Source organism: Tupaia chinensis, unplaced genomic scaffold (assembly GCF_000334495.1).
Source record: "Tupaia chinensis unplaced genomic scaffold, TupChi_1.0 Scaffold000116_1, whole genome shotgun sequence".
Taxonomy (NCBI): Eukaryota; Metazoa; Chordata; class Mammalia; order Scandentia; family Tupaiidae; genus Tupaia; species Tupaia belangeri.
The window spans coordinates 326,362-341,870 of NW_006159580.1; the positions used below are offsets into that span (position 1 = coordinate 326,362).

The 15,509-nt window shown below is 43.5% G+C and overlaps 1 protein-coding gene across 2 annotated transcripts in view; it reads left to right on the forward strand.

Moving 5' to 3' along the window:
- The window catches only part of FKBP5 (FKBP prolyl isomerase 5), a 77,187-nt gene that overhangs the window by 24,995 nt on the left and 36,683 nt on the right, over positions 1–15,509 (forward strand). For both annotated transcript variants that reach the window (XM_027770199.1, XM_027770200.1), the window contains exons 3-4: positions 1,219–1,361; positions 2,529–2,643. In XM_027770199.1, the coding sequence (XP_027626000.1) occupies positions 1,219–1,361; positions 2,529–2,643 (258 nt within the window). The remainder of the gene's footprint in view (positions 1–1,218; positions 1,362–2,528; positions 2,644–15,509) is intronic.

Here is a 15,509-nt window from a genome sequence, read left to right on the forward strand (position 1 = left end):
ACCTCCTACCCCCAGCTGGAACGGGCAGTTGGCGTAATGGCTATGTCGCTGGACTCCCACGTAGCCGACCGCAGTTTGAGTCCTAGAGCCCGGTGACTTAAACTCACACTGGGCACATGTGCATGCGTGCGTGCCCAAGATCCCGAGAGGAGAATGGAGGAAAAGGGATTGCAGCGTGGCCATCCCCCCGGGGGGTGGTTTCTCACTTTCTATCTCTCTGTCTCTCTCTGTCTGTCTGGGGAGCGCACATGCCCTATAGCAAAAACCTCTCCAAAAAAAAATTTTTTTTATTTTATTTTATGTATTCATTAATTTAATTTGACTGGAGAGAGACACAGAAAGAGAGAGAGGGAAAGTGAGAAAGCAAGCCACCAGGGCCAGGATTGAACTATGGTCGGCCATTTGGGAGTGTTCAGCACCTTAACCACCGCGCCACCTGCTGGTCCCTTTTTTTTTTTTTTTAACTTTTGAAAAACATTTATTTATTTATTTAATTCCATTTGTTGATACTATTTTTTAATTTGACTGAGAGAGACAGAGAGAGAGAGAGAAAGGGAAAATGAGAAAGCAGGCCGCCAGATCCAGGATTCAAACCACAGTCAGCCCTGTGGGAATCCAGCACCTTTAACCACCATAGCACCTGCCAACACCTCTTACTTATTTCTTTTTTTTTAATTACTGAATTAAATTATAAGCGGCCCCTCTTACTTATTTCTTTTTTTTTTAATTACTGAATTAAATTATAAGCTTCCTTGAGATAAACTCCATCTTCTGTACTATTGTTGTTCTACCTCTGCCTAGAAAATATTATTATGGTAGAAATGATCATTAAGAACAATTGTAGCACCGGCCACATGTCATGGCTAATGTTACCACCGCTTTTCAAAGATTTATTGGGTTGTCTGGAAAGTCGTGACTCAGTTTTGTGTAGGAAAATAGAAAAATATGTCATGACTGTCCCGACAACGTAATAATATTTGGATAGTTAAAGGATATTTCCCACTTGTATCCTCCTCACCAAGGAGTAGTCTTTGATAGTCTCCAAAACTCCCCTTACTTGTGTGTGCACTTTTACTCTGAGTTGTGTCTTGTAGCCCAGTACTTTCTAGGTGAGTTTATGGGATGAAGAATTGGAAATGTGTTCAAATGTTTGTTTGATGAAAGGTAGATCTTTTAAATATAACCTGTGGCTTTCAACTACTTTTCCCTTTCTCTTAGGCCAAGTTATCAAGGCGTGGGACATTGGAGTGTCTACCATGAAGAAAGGCGAGATCTGCCATTTACTGTGCAAACCGGAATATGCATACGGCTCAGCCGGCAGTCTCCCCAAAATCCCCTCGAATGCAACTCTCTTTTTTGAGGCAAGTACATGTGTGAGGTTGCCTTGTCAGAATCTGCTCTGCTGTCAGGCCGGTTTCAAAGCAGCAGGCAGTGGAACGAGGAGTAAGCTTGCTCTTGAGAATCAGATCCAACTTATTTATTTGGAAACTTGGCTTCTTGAGTGGTTTCCTACAGACCTGAGAAGTGTGTACCAGTGTTTTCTTACAGATGTGTCTCTGGCACCAAAAGGCTGTGTCCAAATAAACAAATGACCCTAGACTTAAAAATAAAGTTTTGGCAGTGGTGTGAGTAAGACGTACTCAAACTGACCAGAAGGCAGGAGGAGAGCATTGGAGATAAATGTCGAAACATGCTTACCACGTTGTAAGGTATCTCCATCTCACAGAGGCTTCTGTCACCGATCTCGGGTCTCCAGCAGAAGTGGCAGGTGGTGACAACCTGTTACTCATTCTATGTTGGAATACACACATTTGGCAAAACCTGATTTAAGAACCATCCTAACTAGGTGAAGTACACCTGCAGTGGGTTTTAGGCCAGAGTCCAAGATTTATTCTTAGATTGAAGAAGGAAACTCCAAGTGGGAAGCCGTCGCCTGAGTTGGATAAAGCCGTTCTGTGCCAGCACCGTATAGCGCTGGCTCTGTGCCCACAGGCCCGCTTTCCCAGGATTTCCCGTCTGTCTGTGCTCTGCTCCCCCACAGGATGGAGTCCTAGACATTATCCTTACCCGAAATCCTGTCCGCGTGCTAAAAAGCACAGGGTTCTTTTCCTGTTTTTCTAATAACTAAGATGCACAGATACGTATGTGTAAATACCTATTTTAAATTTGCTATAGAGTTCCTGCACTCACCAGAACGGGACAGAGAAGCAAAGTGAGGAAGCACAGGCTAGAGGGTCTGGCCCCATGTCATTCCCTTCTCCTCCTCCATCCTCCTCTCAGGAGTGCAGGCACACCATGCACCTGGCGTGTTTTTCAAGCCACCAGGTCTGAGGCTTGACCGAGGACTCAGCCCTGTGGGATTTCAGCCGCCTTAACCACCACGCCACAAGCTGGCCCAGATACATATTATTTTTTTTAAATAGTTTTCTTTTGTAAAATGAAAAGAGAGACAGGGTTGCCCTTGCCTTTATGTATGTTAAATCGGCTTTATTAGGCGTTTTCTCAGCCAAATCCCTTTATCTTTCTAGATTGAGCTCCTTGATTTCAAAGGAGAGGATTTATTTGAAGATGGAGGCATTATTCGGAGAATCAAAAGAAAAGGAGAGGGCTACTCAAACCCCAATGAAGGAGCAACAGTAGAAAGTAAGTATTTGCTGTGAGAGGGTGCTAGTCCTTCAAAATTGGGTTCCATGTCAACGAAAAAAAATCTGACTATCGGGGCCAGCAGGGAACATGGTGGTTGAGGTGCTAGACTCCCACGTGGCTGACTGTGGTTTGAGACTTGGAAACGGCAGCTCGAAAATCATACTAAGTGTGTGTGCACGTGTACCCAAAATCCTAAGAGGAGAATGGAGGAGATGGGATTGCTGTGTGGCTATCCCCGCCAGGGGATGATTTCTCACCACATGCACCCTTTAGCAAAAACTAAATGAATAAATAATGTCATTTAGAAATAAACATATGGCTGTATCTCAAGAATAGTTTTGGATTCAATATTTAATAACACTTCTTTTAATAATAATTCACCGTGTACGTGGCATACACCCCACTAGACTCTGCACACTCCAACATGAATAAAAGGGGCGGGCCTAGTCACAGTGGCACACTTGCTGCCGTGTGACACAGGAGGCCATGTGGGAAGCTTCCTGGGTCTGCCTGGAGAAAGCTGGCGTGCTGGCGATCATGGCCCGCTTCAGGACTGCAGGGAGAATTGCAGTGTGGGGACCCTGGAGAGGTGTGCACCTTTCTTCTCTCTCTCTCTCTCTCAGGAAATAAAACTTTTAAAAAAATCCATCTGTGAGCATGTGCTTGCATGCCCAAGATCCAGAGAGGAGAATGGAGGAGAAGGGATTACAGTGTTATCATCCCCACTGGGGGAGGTGATTTCTCAGTTTCTTTCTCTTTCTCTCTGGGAAACACACATGTCCTATGACAAAAACTTTAAAAAAAAAAAAAAGTTAATTCCATCCATCAAAGAATTCTCAGTTTATGAACTCCTTAGTATACCAACAACTTCATTAGTTTCTTCACTTTATTCATTTATATTAATTTATTTCTCACAATAACCTTATGAAGTAAGATTTATTATCCTTAGGTGAGAAGAGTGAGTTACAAACCTACTTAAACAGAACAGTAGATTGTAATCTCCTTCAGGACTCTATTTCACTGGCTGTTACCAAGATAAAAATCAGATCATGATGTAAATAAAAATTTAATAATAATATATATTCTATTATTTACTAGACCTGGGTTCAAGTCCTGCTCTGCCCTTTACTGAGCGACCTGAAGCCATTCTCCTTCATTCGCTAGGAGAGTAAGGCTGGCTGAGGGCTGGTTGCTGGCTGCTCTCCCCCCCAGAGCAGCCGTGTGTACCGCTGTGCCGGGTGCTCGTCACTGTGAGAGTCGGCCTGTGCCCATTTGTCCCGGTATGCCCGCATGCTGAGCACCGGGACTTTTCTCCACTTCTATTTGCAGTCTCACTTGCAATGCCTGACACACGTTGGGTGTTTAGCAAAGACTTTCTGCATGGGTACCTGTATTTGTTTTTGTTTTTGTTTTTGTTTTTTTTTGGAGAGATTTTCGCTATAGGGAGCGTGCACTCGCCAGACAGACAGAGACATAGAGACAGAAAGCGAGAAATCACCCTCCAGGGGGGATGGTCACGCCGCAATCCCTTCTCCTCCATTATCCTCTCGGGATCTTGGGCACGCACGCACACGTGCCCGGCGTTGAGTTTTAAGCCACCGGGTCTGGGATGCGAACCGCTGTCGACTACATGGGAGTCCAGCGACATAGCCATTACACTAACTGCTGGTTTCCCCTGTATTTGTTTTTTTGAAAGTAGTTATAAATATTATTACTGTAGGGACCAGCAGTTAGCGTAATGGCTATGTCGCTGGACTCCCACGTAGTCGACCACGGTTCACGTCCCGGACCCAGTGGCTTAAACTCACGCCGGGCGCGTGTGCGTGCGTGCCCAAGATCCCGAGAGGAGAATGGAGGAGAAGGGATTGCGGTGTGACCATCCCCCCTGGGGGGTGATTTCTCGCTTTCTGTCTCTATGTCTCTGTCTGTCTGGCGAGCGCACACACCCTATAGCGAAAACCTCTCAAAAAAATATTATTACTGTACTGTCACAGTCGAAGTATTTAGATCATTGTCATGCATGATAAGTTTTTGGATAAATGAAGAAGAGCTCAGATGTATAATGTTGCAGAAATAGCCAAGACCAGGGTTGGGGAAGGGGTTCTAGTCAGCTGGCTGCCATCAAACCTCACCTCTGGGCATTAGGCTCCTTCCTGAGGAGGCTGGCAAGGCTGGTCCTCTCCAATTGTAAAGTTCTAGTACTCGCCCTAAAGCTCCGTGAGAGAATTCTAAGTGCCTGTGGAGGTGATGGGAATGGTAGAAAATTACACAAACTTTATTAATAAGCACATAAAAAGTTAGTCTATAAATGTGTATTTTAAATTTTTATTATGACAAATTGCATATGTTTCATATATTTCAATATAAAATATGAATATATGCAACAGCAGGAGTTTGTGTGTGTGTGTGTGTGTGTGTGTGTGTGTGTTTGTGTGTGTGTTTCCCCCCCCTACGGTAACAGACTCCCTAGATTCAATCATTTATAACATATTTTAAAATTGGATTTTATTTTTTTGAGAGGTTATTTTGCTATAGGGCGTGTGCGCTCGCCAGACAGACAGAGAGAGAGAAAGCGAGAAATCACCCCCCAGGTGGGATGGCCACACTGCAATCCCTTCTCCTCCATTCTCTTCCCGGGATCTTGAGCACGCACGCATATGCGCCCGGCGTGAGTTTTAAGCCACCAGGTCCAGGACGCGAACTGCGGTCGACTACATGGGAGTCCAGCGACATAACCGTTACGCTAACTGCTGGTCCCAAAATTGGAAGTTTTGTCCACTAAATTAGAAGGAAAAATATTTCCCAATTACAGAGAGTACCACAGAACTACCACTGTAGAGATAACTTTGGAGAAGGATGAATTAAATCAAATCTTGCTTTTTTTGGTATTTTTTAATGGGAGTCATTAAAAACTTTTTTCATTTAGATATAATTTTAGACTTACAGAAAATTTACAAAAACTAGTACAGAGGATTCCCTTACTATGCTTCCCATAACACCCCCAATAAAAATGTCTCACCTAACCACAGTACCTTCACAAAAGTCGGGAGCTTAACATTGATACAGTGCTATCATCTGCGCTCCAGATTTTATTTGAATTTCACAAATGACCACACTAAGGTCTTTTTCTGGTCCAGGATCAAATTCAGAATCCAGCATTCCATTTGTTGTCCTATCTTCTTTCCCTCTAATCTACAACAGTTCTTCAGTGTTTCATTGTTTTTTTAGCACTGTTGCTTTTGAAGACAATTGGCCATTTTGTAGACTGTCCCTCTATGTGGTTTGTCTGATATTTTAAATAATTAGAGTTATTTTGGGGGAAATACCACATAAGCGATGTTGCACCCTTCCTAGTTTATCATTACCAAGACACACATGATTTTTTGGTGATATTAACCAAGATTCCTCGGTTAAGTTGGTTTTACGATATTTCTTTCCTGTAAAGTTACTTTTATAAAGTTTCCTTTTATAAATGATTACGTATCCCATTAGAAATATTGTACTATATCATACTTCCACACATTTTAGCATCTGTTAATACTTTTTTACATATGATAGTTACTACTGTGGTATTCATTCGACTAGTGGTAATTTTTCTATTTCCATTGTTTCTTTTAAATGTATTTTTGTTTGTTTATTCTCATTGCCAGAGGGCATATGCACTTGCCAGAGAGAGAGAGCGCTCCTCACAAGAGGGGTGCTCACGCACAGTTCCTCTGCCCCGTTTCTCCTTCCCATCACAATTCGAGGCATGTAGGTACACATGCTAGGCATGTTTTTTTAAACACTGGGGCCAGGATTTGAACCATGGTCAGCCACGTGGGATCTGGCTCCCTACACACAGCACATAACCTCCCCGCCCTGAGGCAGGCCCTCTGTTGTTGCTTCTACATTTATTAATTGGAAATTTACCATAAGAAGAGGCTATCCCTCCCCCCACACATATTTATTCAGTTTATTTATGTCATTATGGACCTGTGAACACTTGTTTTGTTCTGTAGGTTATTATTCATTATTGTCCTTATTTATTTTTTTGCTCAAATTGTCCCAGATTTGGCTCTTGGAAATTCCTTCAAGTTGGCTCTTGTGTCCCTTCAGCATATCCCACGGTGTGTGTGTGTGTGTGTGTGTGTGTGTGTGTGTGTGGTCTGTTTTGTTTTGTTTTAGCACTTCTTACTTTCTGACACTAAGACACTCCAGGCACATCTTAAAATCTCCCTGCCTAAGGCCTAGAATTAACCATTTCCCAAGGAGCCCCCATTCTTTTCATTGGAGAATCATGTTGAGAAACCAGGGTGTGAGTTCTGTGAATGATACTGTGAAATGTCCTAGGACCTCTTAGCAGACAGAGCTAGGAAGTATGTGATCTTCCACACACACCCACTCGGAGCGCGGTGCACTTCCTGTGTGTGTAAGTTACAGACCTGGGATACGTACTGACGGCTCCACTCTATTCCACACACACCCACTCGGAACACGGTGCACTTCCTGTGTGTAAGTTACAGACCTGGGATATGTACTGACGGCTCCCGCTCTATTCCACACACACCTACTCGGAACGCGGTGCATTTCCTGTGTGTGTAAGTTACAGACCTTGAATACGTACTGACAGCTCCCGCTCTATTCCACACACACCCACTCCGAACGCGGTGCACTTCCTGTTTTTTCTTCCTATGTGTCTTTTGCCGAATACACGTTTGTTCCTCTTATAACCACTTCTCTTTTCTGTGAAAGGTAGCATACTACAGGTAGAATTTTTTTAATGTAATAATTCTTCCATGATTTTATTTTTTTTATCCAATTCTATTAAGAAAAGGCAAGGACTGGGCCAGCCCCAAGTTCTGGTGGTTAAGGGAGCCAGATCCCATATTGCTGACTGCATGACTCGAGTCCTGGCCCTCAAGTCCTGATGACTTGAAAAAACACACCGGGCACGTGTGCGTGCATGTCCCCTATCCTGATAGAGTGGCGAAATGAAGGGGGAGGGACTGCAGCATAACCGTGTCCTATTGAGGGTTGCTTTTGTCCCTCTCCTCTCTCTGTCTCTCTGAGAGCATAGTCATGTGCCCACTGGCAAGTTAAAGAAAGAGAGAGAGAGAGAAAGAAAGAAAGAAAGGGCAATGACTAGTCTTTTGTCTTTCATCTTACTAGCATGCATTTTTCTGGGAAATGTTAGAGTAAATGGTTTATTTTTACTTTTTTCCCAAGAGGCCTATTTTCTGGAACAAATAAATTGTATAGGAATTTATTGTATTGTATTTTCATTTTTCAAGGTTAAGGTGTCCTGCTTTCCTTTTAAACAAGTTAGCTTTGTGGGAGAGGAGAACAGAGATTGCATCAAAGGTAGTCCTTGTTCAAAACAAAGATCACCTTGTGCTTTTTTAAAAATATTTTACTTAACTTTATTTATTTATTTATTTATTTATTTAAATTTGACCGGAGAGGAACAGAGCGGGGGCGGGGGGGTGAGAAAGCAAGCTGCCAGGTCTGGCACTTGAACCACAGTCACCCATGTGGGAGTCCAACGCCCTTAACCACCATGCCACTTGCTGGTCCCCACCTTGAATTTTGAAAAATCTCAAGTCTACCTGTTTCCTTTTTCTTTTTTTTTTTTTTTTTTTTTTTTTTTGGTAGCATCACCTATATACTTAGAGTCAAAACAAGGCACAAAACCTGGAACTAAAGCCAGTTCTAGAATAAAAAAGAACAGTAAACACTGATCACCCGTTACAGTATGTGGTCATGGGTACGTAAGAGTCACTGAGTCCCTGTCATTTCTGTGTAAGGATGCAGTGAAGTAGTGTCAGGCAGGGGACACGGGCTTGGAAAGTGAGAGGCTTGAGTTTTGAATCCTGGAATTGCTACCTAATATTTTTATAACTAGACTAGTTATTTAACCACCTTGAGCTTCCAGTTTTCTCATGGAACTAATGATCTTTTACTGCCGTAGGTGGCTGTGACAGTTATTACAGAAAGGGCCTAGCACCTAGTAGACACTTAACTTCTTCCTTACCCTCTATATTATGACTACATAATATTTTTGGCTGCCTTTAAATGGATTTAAGGAAAGAAATCATGGTAATCTTACCTAAACCATGTTTTTCTAGGGCGTTTTTGTTTTTTGGCTGTGCTGGAGTGTTCTCGGGAGGCAAGTAAAGTAAGAAAGCCCCTCCCCTGTGGGGTATGATCGTGCTACATCCCTTCTCCATCCTGCCGCCCTCAGAATGTTGGCCATGCCCTCACTTGCATCTGGCGTGTTTCTCAAGCTGCCAGGTCCAGAACTCAAACCACATGATAGGCCATGTGGGATCCAGCCGCCTTAACCAGCAGGCCACAAGCTGGCCCTGTGTTTGTTGTTGTTGTTTTATTTTTGTTTTTTTGGGGTTTTGTTTTTTGTTTTAAGGTTTTTGCCATAGGGTGCTTGTACTTGGCCAGAAACAGAGACAGAGAGAGGGGAAGTGAGAAATCACACACACACACCCCAGGGAGAATGGCCATGCCGCAGTCCCTTCTCTTCCAGTCTTCTTGGGATTTTAAGTATGCAAGCACATGTGCCTGGTGTGATTTTCAAGCCACTGGGTCCGGGACTTGAACCGTGGTTGGCCATGTAGGAATCCAGCACCTTAACCACTATGCCATCTGCTGGCCCCATGTTGTTTCTCTAAGGTAACAGTATAGACTGAACCCAAAGGATTTTTACTGAACCATGATCTGTTGCTTCCATTTTATAATTTGTTTCCATGTGGAAGTGAGAACTGATGTTAGTTTGACAGGATTATTTTCTCAAGAAAATTTTGACTTTTGTTTTTTTACTCCATACAATCAGGATTGCAAATCAAGCTTTAGATTCTGCTCCAGTGTACTTTTTCTTATGTCATTGTAGATGGCCATCTTGTCATTTTTATTCAGTGTTATCTTTTGTCTATTGGGAAAAAGTCACAGTGTTCTAAGGCACTCTAATTGACCTGATTGTGGTGACTGATACTTTTGTCATCATTGGCTACTTCAGTGCTTTTTAAAAATCCCCCCCCCTTTTATTCGTGACAAAGCGTGTGTGCTTGCATGAGAGAGAGAGAAAGAGAGATGAGCTCCTTCCTCGGCAGGGTCTGGTCAGATCGTGGTCCCTATCCTGTAGTCCTCCAGCCCATCAGACCTTGGGAACTTGTGTACATGCGTGGCGTGTGTCGGGCCGATCAGGCTGGAGGGTCAGTCCTCTGCCCCACGCCGCCCTTTATCAGTTCACCACAGCTGGCCCCTCACGGCTTTGAGGCTTCGCTTTCTGAGAAGATCCGGTCTGACTGCCGTAATAGTCCCCCCACTCCCCTCTCTCACGTCCCGATTGTTAGCTCCAGTGGTTGTGCAGGCCCGTGACAGTGCGGCTGTCAGTGGTGCTCTCCCCGTCTATGCCTCCGCCACATTTGAATGAATGGAATGCAGGCGGTCGGCAGTATTTTCAGATGGAAAGTTGCAGTACAGTGAGCTGCAGGTTCGAGTTGTTGGAATACCTTCTTTCCTCCTTATCTCTTTTCCCTCTCCAAATCCCTGAAATGGTAGGTGGAGGAGGGAAATATTTTCAAAAAAGAGGAAGAAATCAATATTAAGTCTGGAAGGGGAGAAATAGAAATAGATCAGACACTGAATAATTCCTGGAATATGTAAAGTAGATGAAATTGGACTGACAGAAAGTAGTTGAAATTGGACTGACAGGAACTAGATTCAGCCAGCCCAACCCAAAACAGGTGTAGAGAAGGCCTCTGCAGAGGCACATACTGTTCTTCACAAGCTCAGGCAGTGCTCCAAGAGAGCCAAAGTGGGCTATGGGGCAATCATCAGGGTGGTTATAAAACAATGCGGAACAGCTGGGCCAGTCAACCTCTACATTCTCAACTTTGGCTGAATTTAGAATTACCTGCGGAGCTTTTAAAAACCGTAACACCCAGGCCAGCTAAGTAAACTCAAGGAGAGTCTCAAAAGGATGAAACTCCGGGCACAAATAGTTTTGAAGACTCCCCAGCTGATGTAATTTGCAGCCGAGGATTGAGAACTGCTCCAGGGTGTGACCGTGACTGCTGCTTCCAAGCTAAAGCTAGGAGAGCCAGGTTCTGAAATAAAACGGGTCTTCCTCAGCAGACTCCACGTGTTAGGACTTGGACCAGAGGATGGGAATGTAAACTATTCTTTGACTTCTTTCTTCCCTCCTTTTTTTCAGTTCTTGCTGTAGGGTATGTGCACCCACCAGAGACAAAGGGGGGAAGTGAGAAATCACCCCCAGGGAGCATGGCCACACCCCAACCCCCTCTCCTCCCATTACCACTAGAGATTTCTGCATGCAGGCACATTTGCGGCCATGGTCCCCCAATCTGTCAGGTCCAGGGCCCCGGCCTCGCAGCTGGCCACCCCAACCTCCATGCCAGCTGGGGAAGAAGTTAAAGAGGAAACTTTCACAGCAGTAAATAATGCTAAAGTGCTCTGCTCCTGAATTAAAACTTGGCCATATAGTGGCAGAAAGGAAGCGTGTCCCTGGTGTTGCTGTGCACGTCTTGCTCAGTTAATAGTGAATGCTCAACTAGTATTTGTGAACTCTTCACCCCAAGCCCCCCACAGTTAGTTCACCCATTTGGAAAAAGACCTGCCATAGAAACACATCAGCTGCTTAGGAAAATGTGGCCAGGTAACTGTCATCATTTGAGCATTCTGAATCCTTCCAGATGACAAAAAATCCCAGCAGTTAACCATGAAGAAGTACAAGGTGAATTAACAGAACCAGCAGCAGAGCCGGACCGTGGTGGAGCAGTGAGGCAGCTCTCTGCAAGGCGGGTCCTCATGGGAGGGATCTGGGTTCCCAGTTCGTGGGCAGAGGCCTCCCTGTATACGGGCATGCTCGTGCCTGTGACTCTGGGGGCTGGCTCGGAGTGATTGTGGTGGAGGCACCCTGTTGGGGGAGCCTGTCTCTTTCTGCCTCACTCATGGAAGTAAGAAAAAAAGAAACTTAAAAAAAAGTGAAATTGTTGGAAGGCCTTCTATGTGGCCGGGTGGTTAAGGTAGCTGGATCCCACATGGTCAACACTACAGTTCAAGTTCTGGACCTCGCAGCTTGAGAAACACATTGCGTGTGCGTGCCTAAATCCCAAAAGGAGGGAGAGGAGGAGAGGATTGCAGCATGACCATTCCCCACGGGCGTGCTTTCTCCTTTTCTTCTTTTTACGGCATGCATGTGTGCCTTTTGGCAATAAATAAATAAATACAAATAAGAAATAGAGAACTTAAAAAATATTCATTATTTTTTCTAAATACATACATTTAGAAATAATTACAAAGGATATTAAATTCTTATCCCTCCTTTCCCCACCCCCCCAAAAAAAAGGAAAACTAAAAAAGAAAAGGGAGGACAAGAAAGTTTCTGGAAACTAAGAATATGATAATCAAAATTGAAAATTCAGGAACCAGTAGGTAGCGTGGTGGTTAAGGTGTTGGACTCCCACATGGCCAACTGTGTGGCTCAAGTCCTGGACCTGGTGGCTTGCTTTCTCACTCTCCCTCTCTCTATATCTGTCGCTCTCTGGTCAAATTAAAGAATTCAATTTTTTAAGTCATTTTTTAATTGAAAATTCAGAGGTAGAATCAAAGAGTAAAATATAAAGTCCCAAAATCTGAGTTGCTAATCTAAAAGACAATCAAGTCTATCTCAGAAAATAGAAGAGAAGAAAAGGGGGAGAGAGAAAAAGTGAAAGAAAAGAAGACATGGGCCCAGACGGTGGTGTAGGTGGTCAACCACTGCTCATGATGCTGGAGCCATATGGGAAGGTCTCGGGTTGACCTGAACATGCCGGGCATACCTGTAGGTACACCCATGATGCTTCTTGGCTGGAATCTGTGGGAGGTCATGGCATGACAAGACCCTGTCAGGGAATGTGCTTTTTCTCTTTCTCTCTCAGGAAATGAATACATTAAAGAAAAATTAGAAGACATGAATGACAAATACAGAAGAGACAATAGGCATCTGAGCAAACATGTCATAAAAAATTTCCTATAGAAAAAGTTTCAAGATTGAAAAAGCCAGTTGATAGTGGCAGATGAAGTAGTTGGAGTAGTTTTTCACCTAGAAGAACCCCAGTAAAACTTCTGAATCCCATAGTTTAACACAGATTTCTGAACCCTTCTGGAGAAACAAGCTGTGTGCAAAGGAATAAGAATCTTATGACGCTAAATACTAAAGACAACACTTTGAGCGTTGTCTGTAGCATTGAATATTTTGAACCTAGATTTCTGTGATAGAATAAAATTTAACTTTTTAGACTATGGTGATTCATACCCTTTCTGGAAAAAAATGCTATAGAATATACTAAAACATACAAAAAAATAAAGCCAAAAGATAACAGCTCAGGTATAAGAAATAGTAGTGAACAAAAAAGCAATTTCCACATTGGATACATGTATCCTGAAATAGTAAGAACTGAAATGTTAAAAGTAAATAATAATTCCAGGACCAGCAGTTGGCGTAATGGCTGTGTCGCTGGACTCCCATGTAGTCGACTGCGGTTTGAGTCCTGGACCCGGTGGCTTAAACTCACACCGGATGCGTGTGCGTGCCTACCCAAGATCCCGAGAGGAGGATGGAGGAGAAGGGATTGCGGCATGGCCATCCCCCCTGGGAGGTGATTTCTCACTTTCTGTCTCTCTGTCTCTGGCGAGCGCACGCACCCTATACAAACCTCTCCCCCAAAAAAAGAAGTAAATAAGTCTGGACCTAGATTCTGGGTGATTTTTAACAAAATGTGGTAGGAATAAGAAATGAAGAGGGGAGGCAAAATTATTTTTGTATTCCAATGGAGAGTATGCCGATTGATTCTTAACATTAATAGAAATACATATACCTTGGAAAGATTCATTAAAAATCTATTAGTAAGACTAGCATGTAGACAGGGCCAGCAGGTGGTGTAGTGGTTAAGATGCTAGACTCCCACATAGCCTACAGCTGTTCAATTCCCAGACCTGGCAGCTTGAAAATCATACCAGGAAGGAATACCTGTGTTTCCAAAATCCAGGGAGAATGGAGAAGGGATTGCAGCAGGACCGTCCCCACAGGGTGATTTCTCACTTTCTCTCTCTCTCTTGTCTCTGCTAAAGTTCACACACCCTATGGCAAGACCCTAAAAAAAAAAAAAAAAAAAAAAAGACTAGCATGAAAAACTTCCAAATCGCTCAGTATGGAGTAGAGAAAAGAACAAGGAAAGCTTCATTAACCCATCAAAAAATAATAAAGGAAAAATAAAGAGAAAACAAAAAGGCATCAACAATTGAAAATAGTGGAAAGAATTTATGTATGCCATCTTTTAGAGCTGAGGGTTTTTTTCTTTTTGTTTTTTTGTTTTGTTTTGTTTTGTTTAGAGGTGTTTGCCTTAGGGCATGTGCGCTTGCCAGAAAGAGACAGAAACAGAGAGAAAAAGTGAAAAATCACCATCCCCACCCCCCCTACCTAAACCTGGGGGTGGGGGGGGAATGGCCACATTGCAATTCCTTCTTCTCCTGGGATCTTGGGCATGCCTGGAATGAGTTTGAAACCACCAGGTCGAGGACTCGAACTGAGGTCAGCCATGTGGGAGTCCAGCGACATAACTGCTGCAAGATCTGCTGGCCCCTAGAGCTAAGATTTCTAAATTTTGTTTATTTTGTTTGTCACACACTTTTTAAGTGTTTATTGGGTTATCAGAAAAGTCGTGATGCATTTTTGCATAGAAAAAATATGTCACGTCTTTCCTGATAATCCAATATAAATGTCCTGGCAAATAAGTTCAGAAAGAGAGCAAATTCCTGAAATAATTTTATTTTTTGTAAAATAATGTAGTATGGCAATTGCTCTAAGTGGGCAGCGTATATTCTTTTTTTTTTTTTTTTTTAAAGAGAGACTTTTGCTATAGAGCACATGCAACTCACTGGAAAGAGAAAGCAAGGAATAACCCCTCCTCCCCAGGAGGGATGGCCACACCTCAATCCCTTCCCCTCCATTTTCCTCTCCGGATCTTGGCCATGCGTGCACACGTGCCTGGGGTGAGTTTTAAGCCACCAGGTCTGAGACTCAAACTGCGGTCCACTACGTGCGAGTCCAGTGATGTAACCATTATGCCATCTGTTGGCTCTGGCAGTGTATATGCTTTGAAATATTTTAGATTTATATAGCTCATTTATTCTAAAAAAAAAAAAAGAAAGAAAGAAAGGTAACTCCATGTCTTTAAGTAAAATAAAGTTACTTTAGAAACAGTCTTTTTGTTATATATTTTTAAAAATCTAGGGGCTGGGAACCAGCAGTTAGCATAATGGCTATGTCGCTGGACTCCCACGTAGTCGACCGCGGTTCGTGTCCCAGACCCGGTGGCTTCAAACTCACGCCGGGCGCGTGTGTGGGCGTGCCCAAGATCCCGAGAGGAGGATGGAGGAGAAGGGATTGCGGCGTGACCATCCCCCCTGGGGTGTGATTTCTTGCTTTCGGTCTCTCTGTCTCTGTCTGTCTGGTGAGTGCCTGCGCCCTATAGCGAAAATCTCTCCCCCCCCCCAAAAAAAATCTAGGGGCTGGTAAGTAGTGTGATAGTTAAGGGTGCATGACTGACTGCGGCTCGAGTCCTGGACCTGGCAGCTTGCTTTCTCACTTTTCTCTGTCTCTGTCTCTCTCTGGTCCAGTTAAAACAAAATAAATAAAGTTAAATAAAATAATTTTTTTAAACTTTGCTTATTTATTTTTAAATTTTATCAGAGCGAGACAGAGAGAGAGCAAGAGAGAGAGAGTGAAGGAAAGTGAGAAAGCAAGCTGCCAGGTCTGAGACTCGAACTGTGGTCGACCATGTGGGAGTCCAGCGCCCTTACCCACC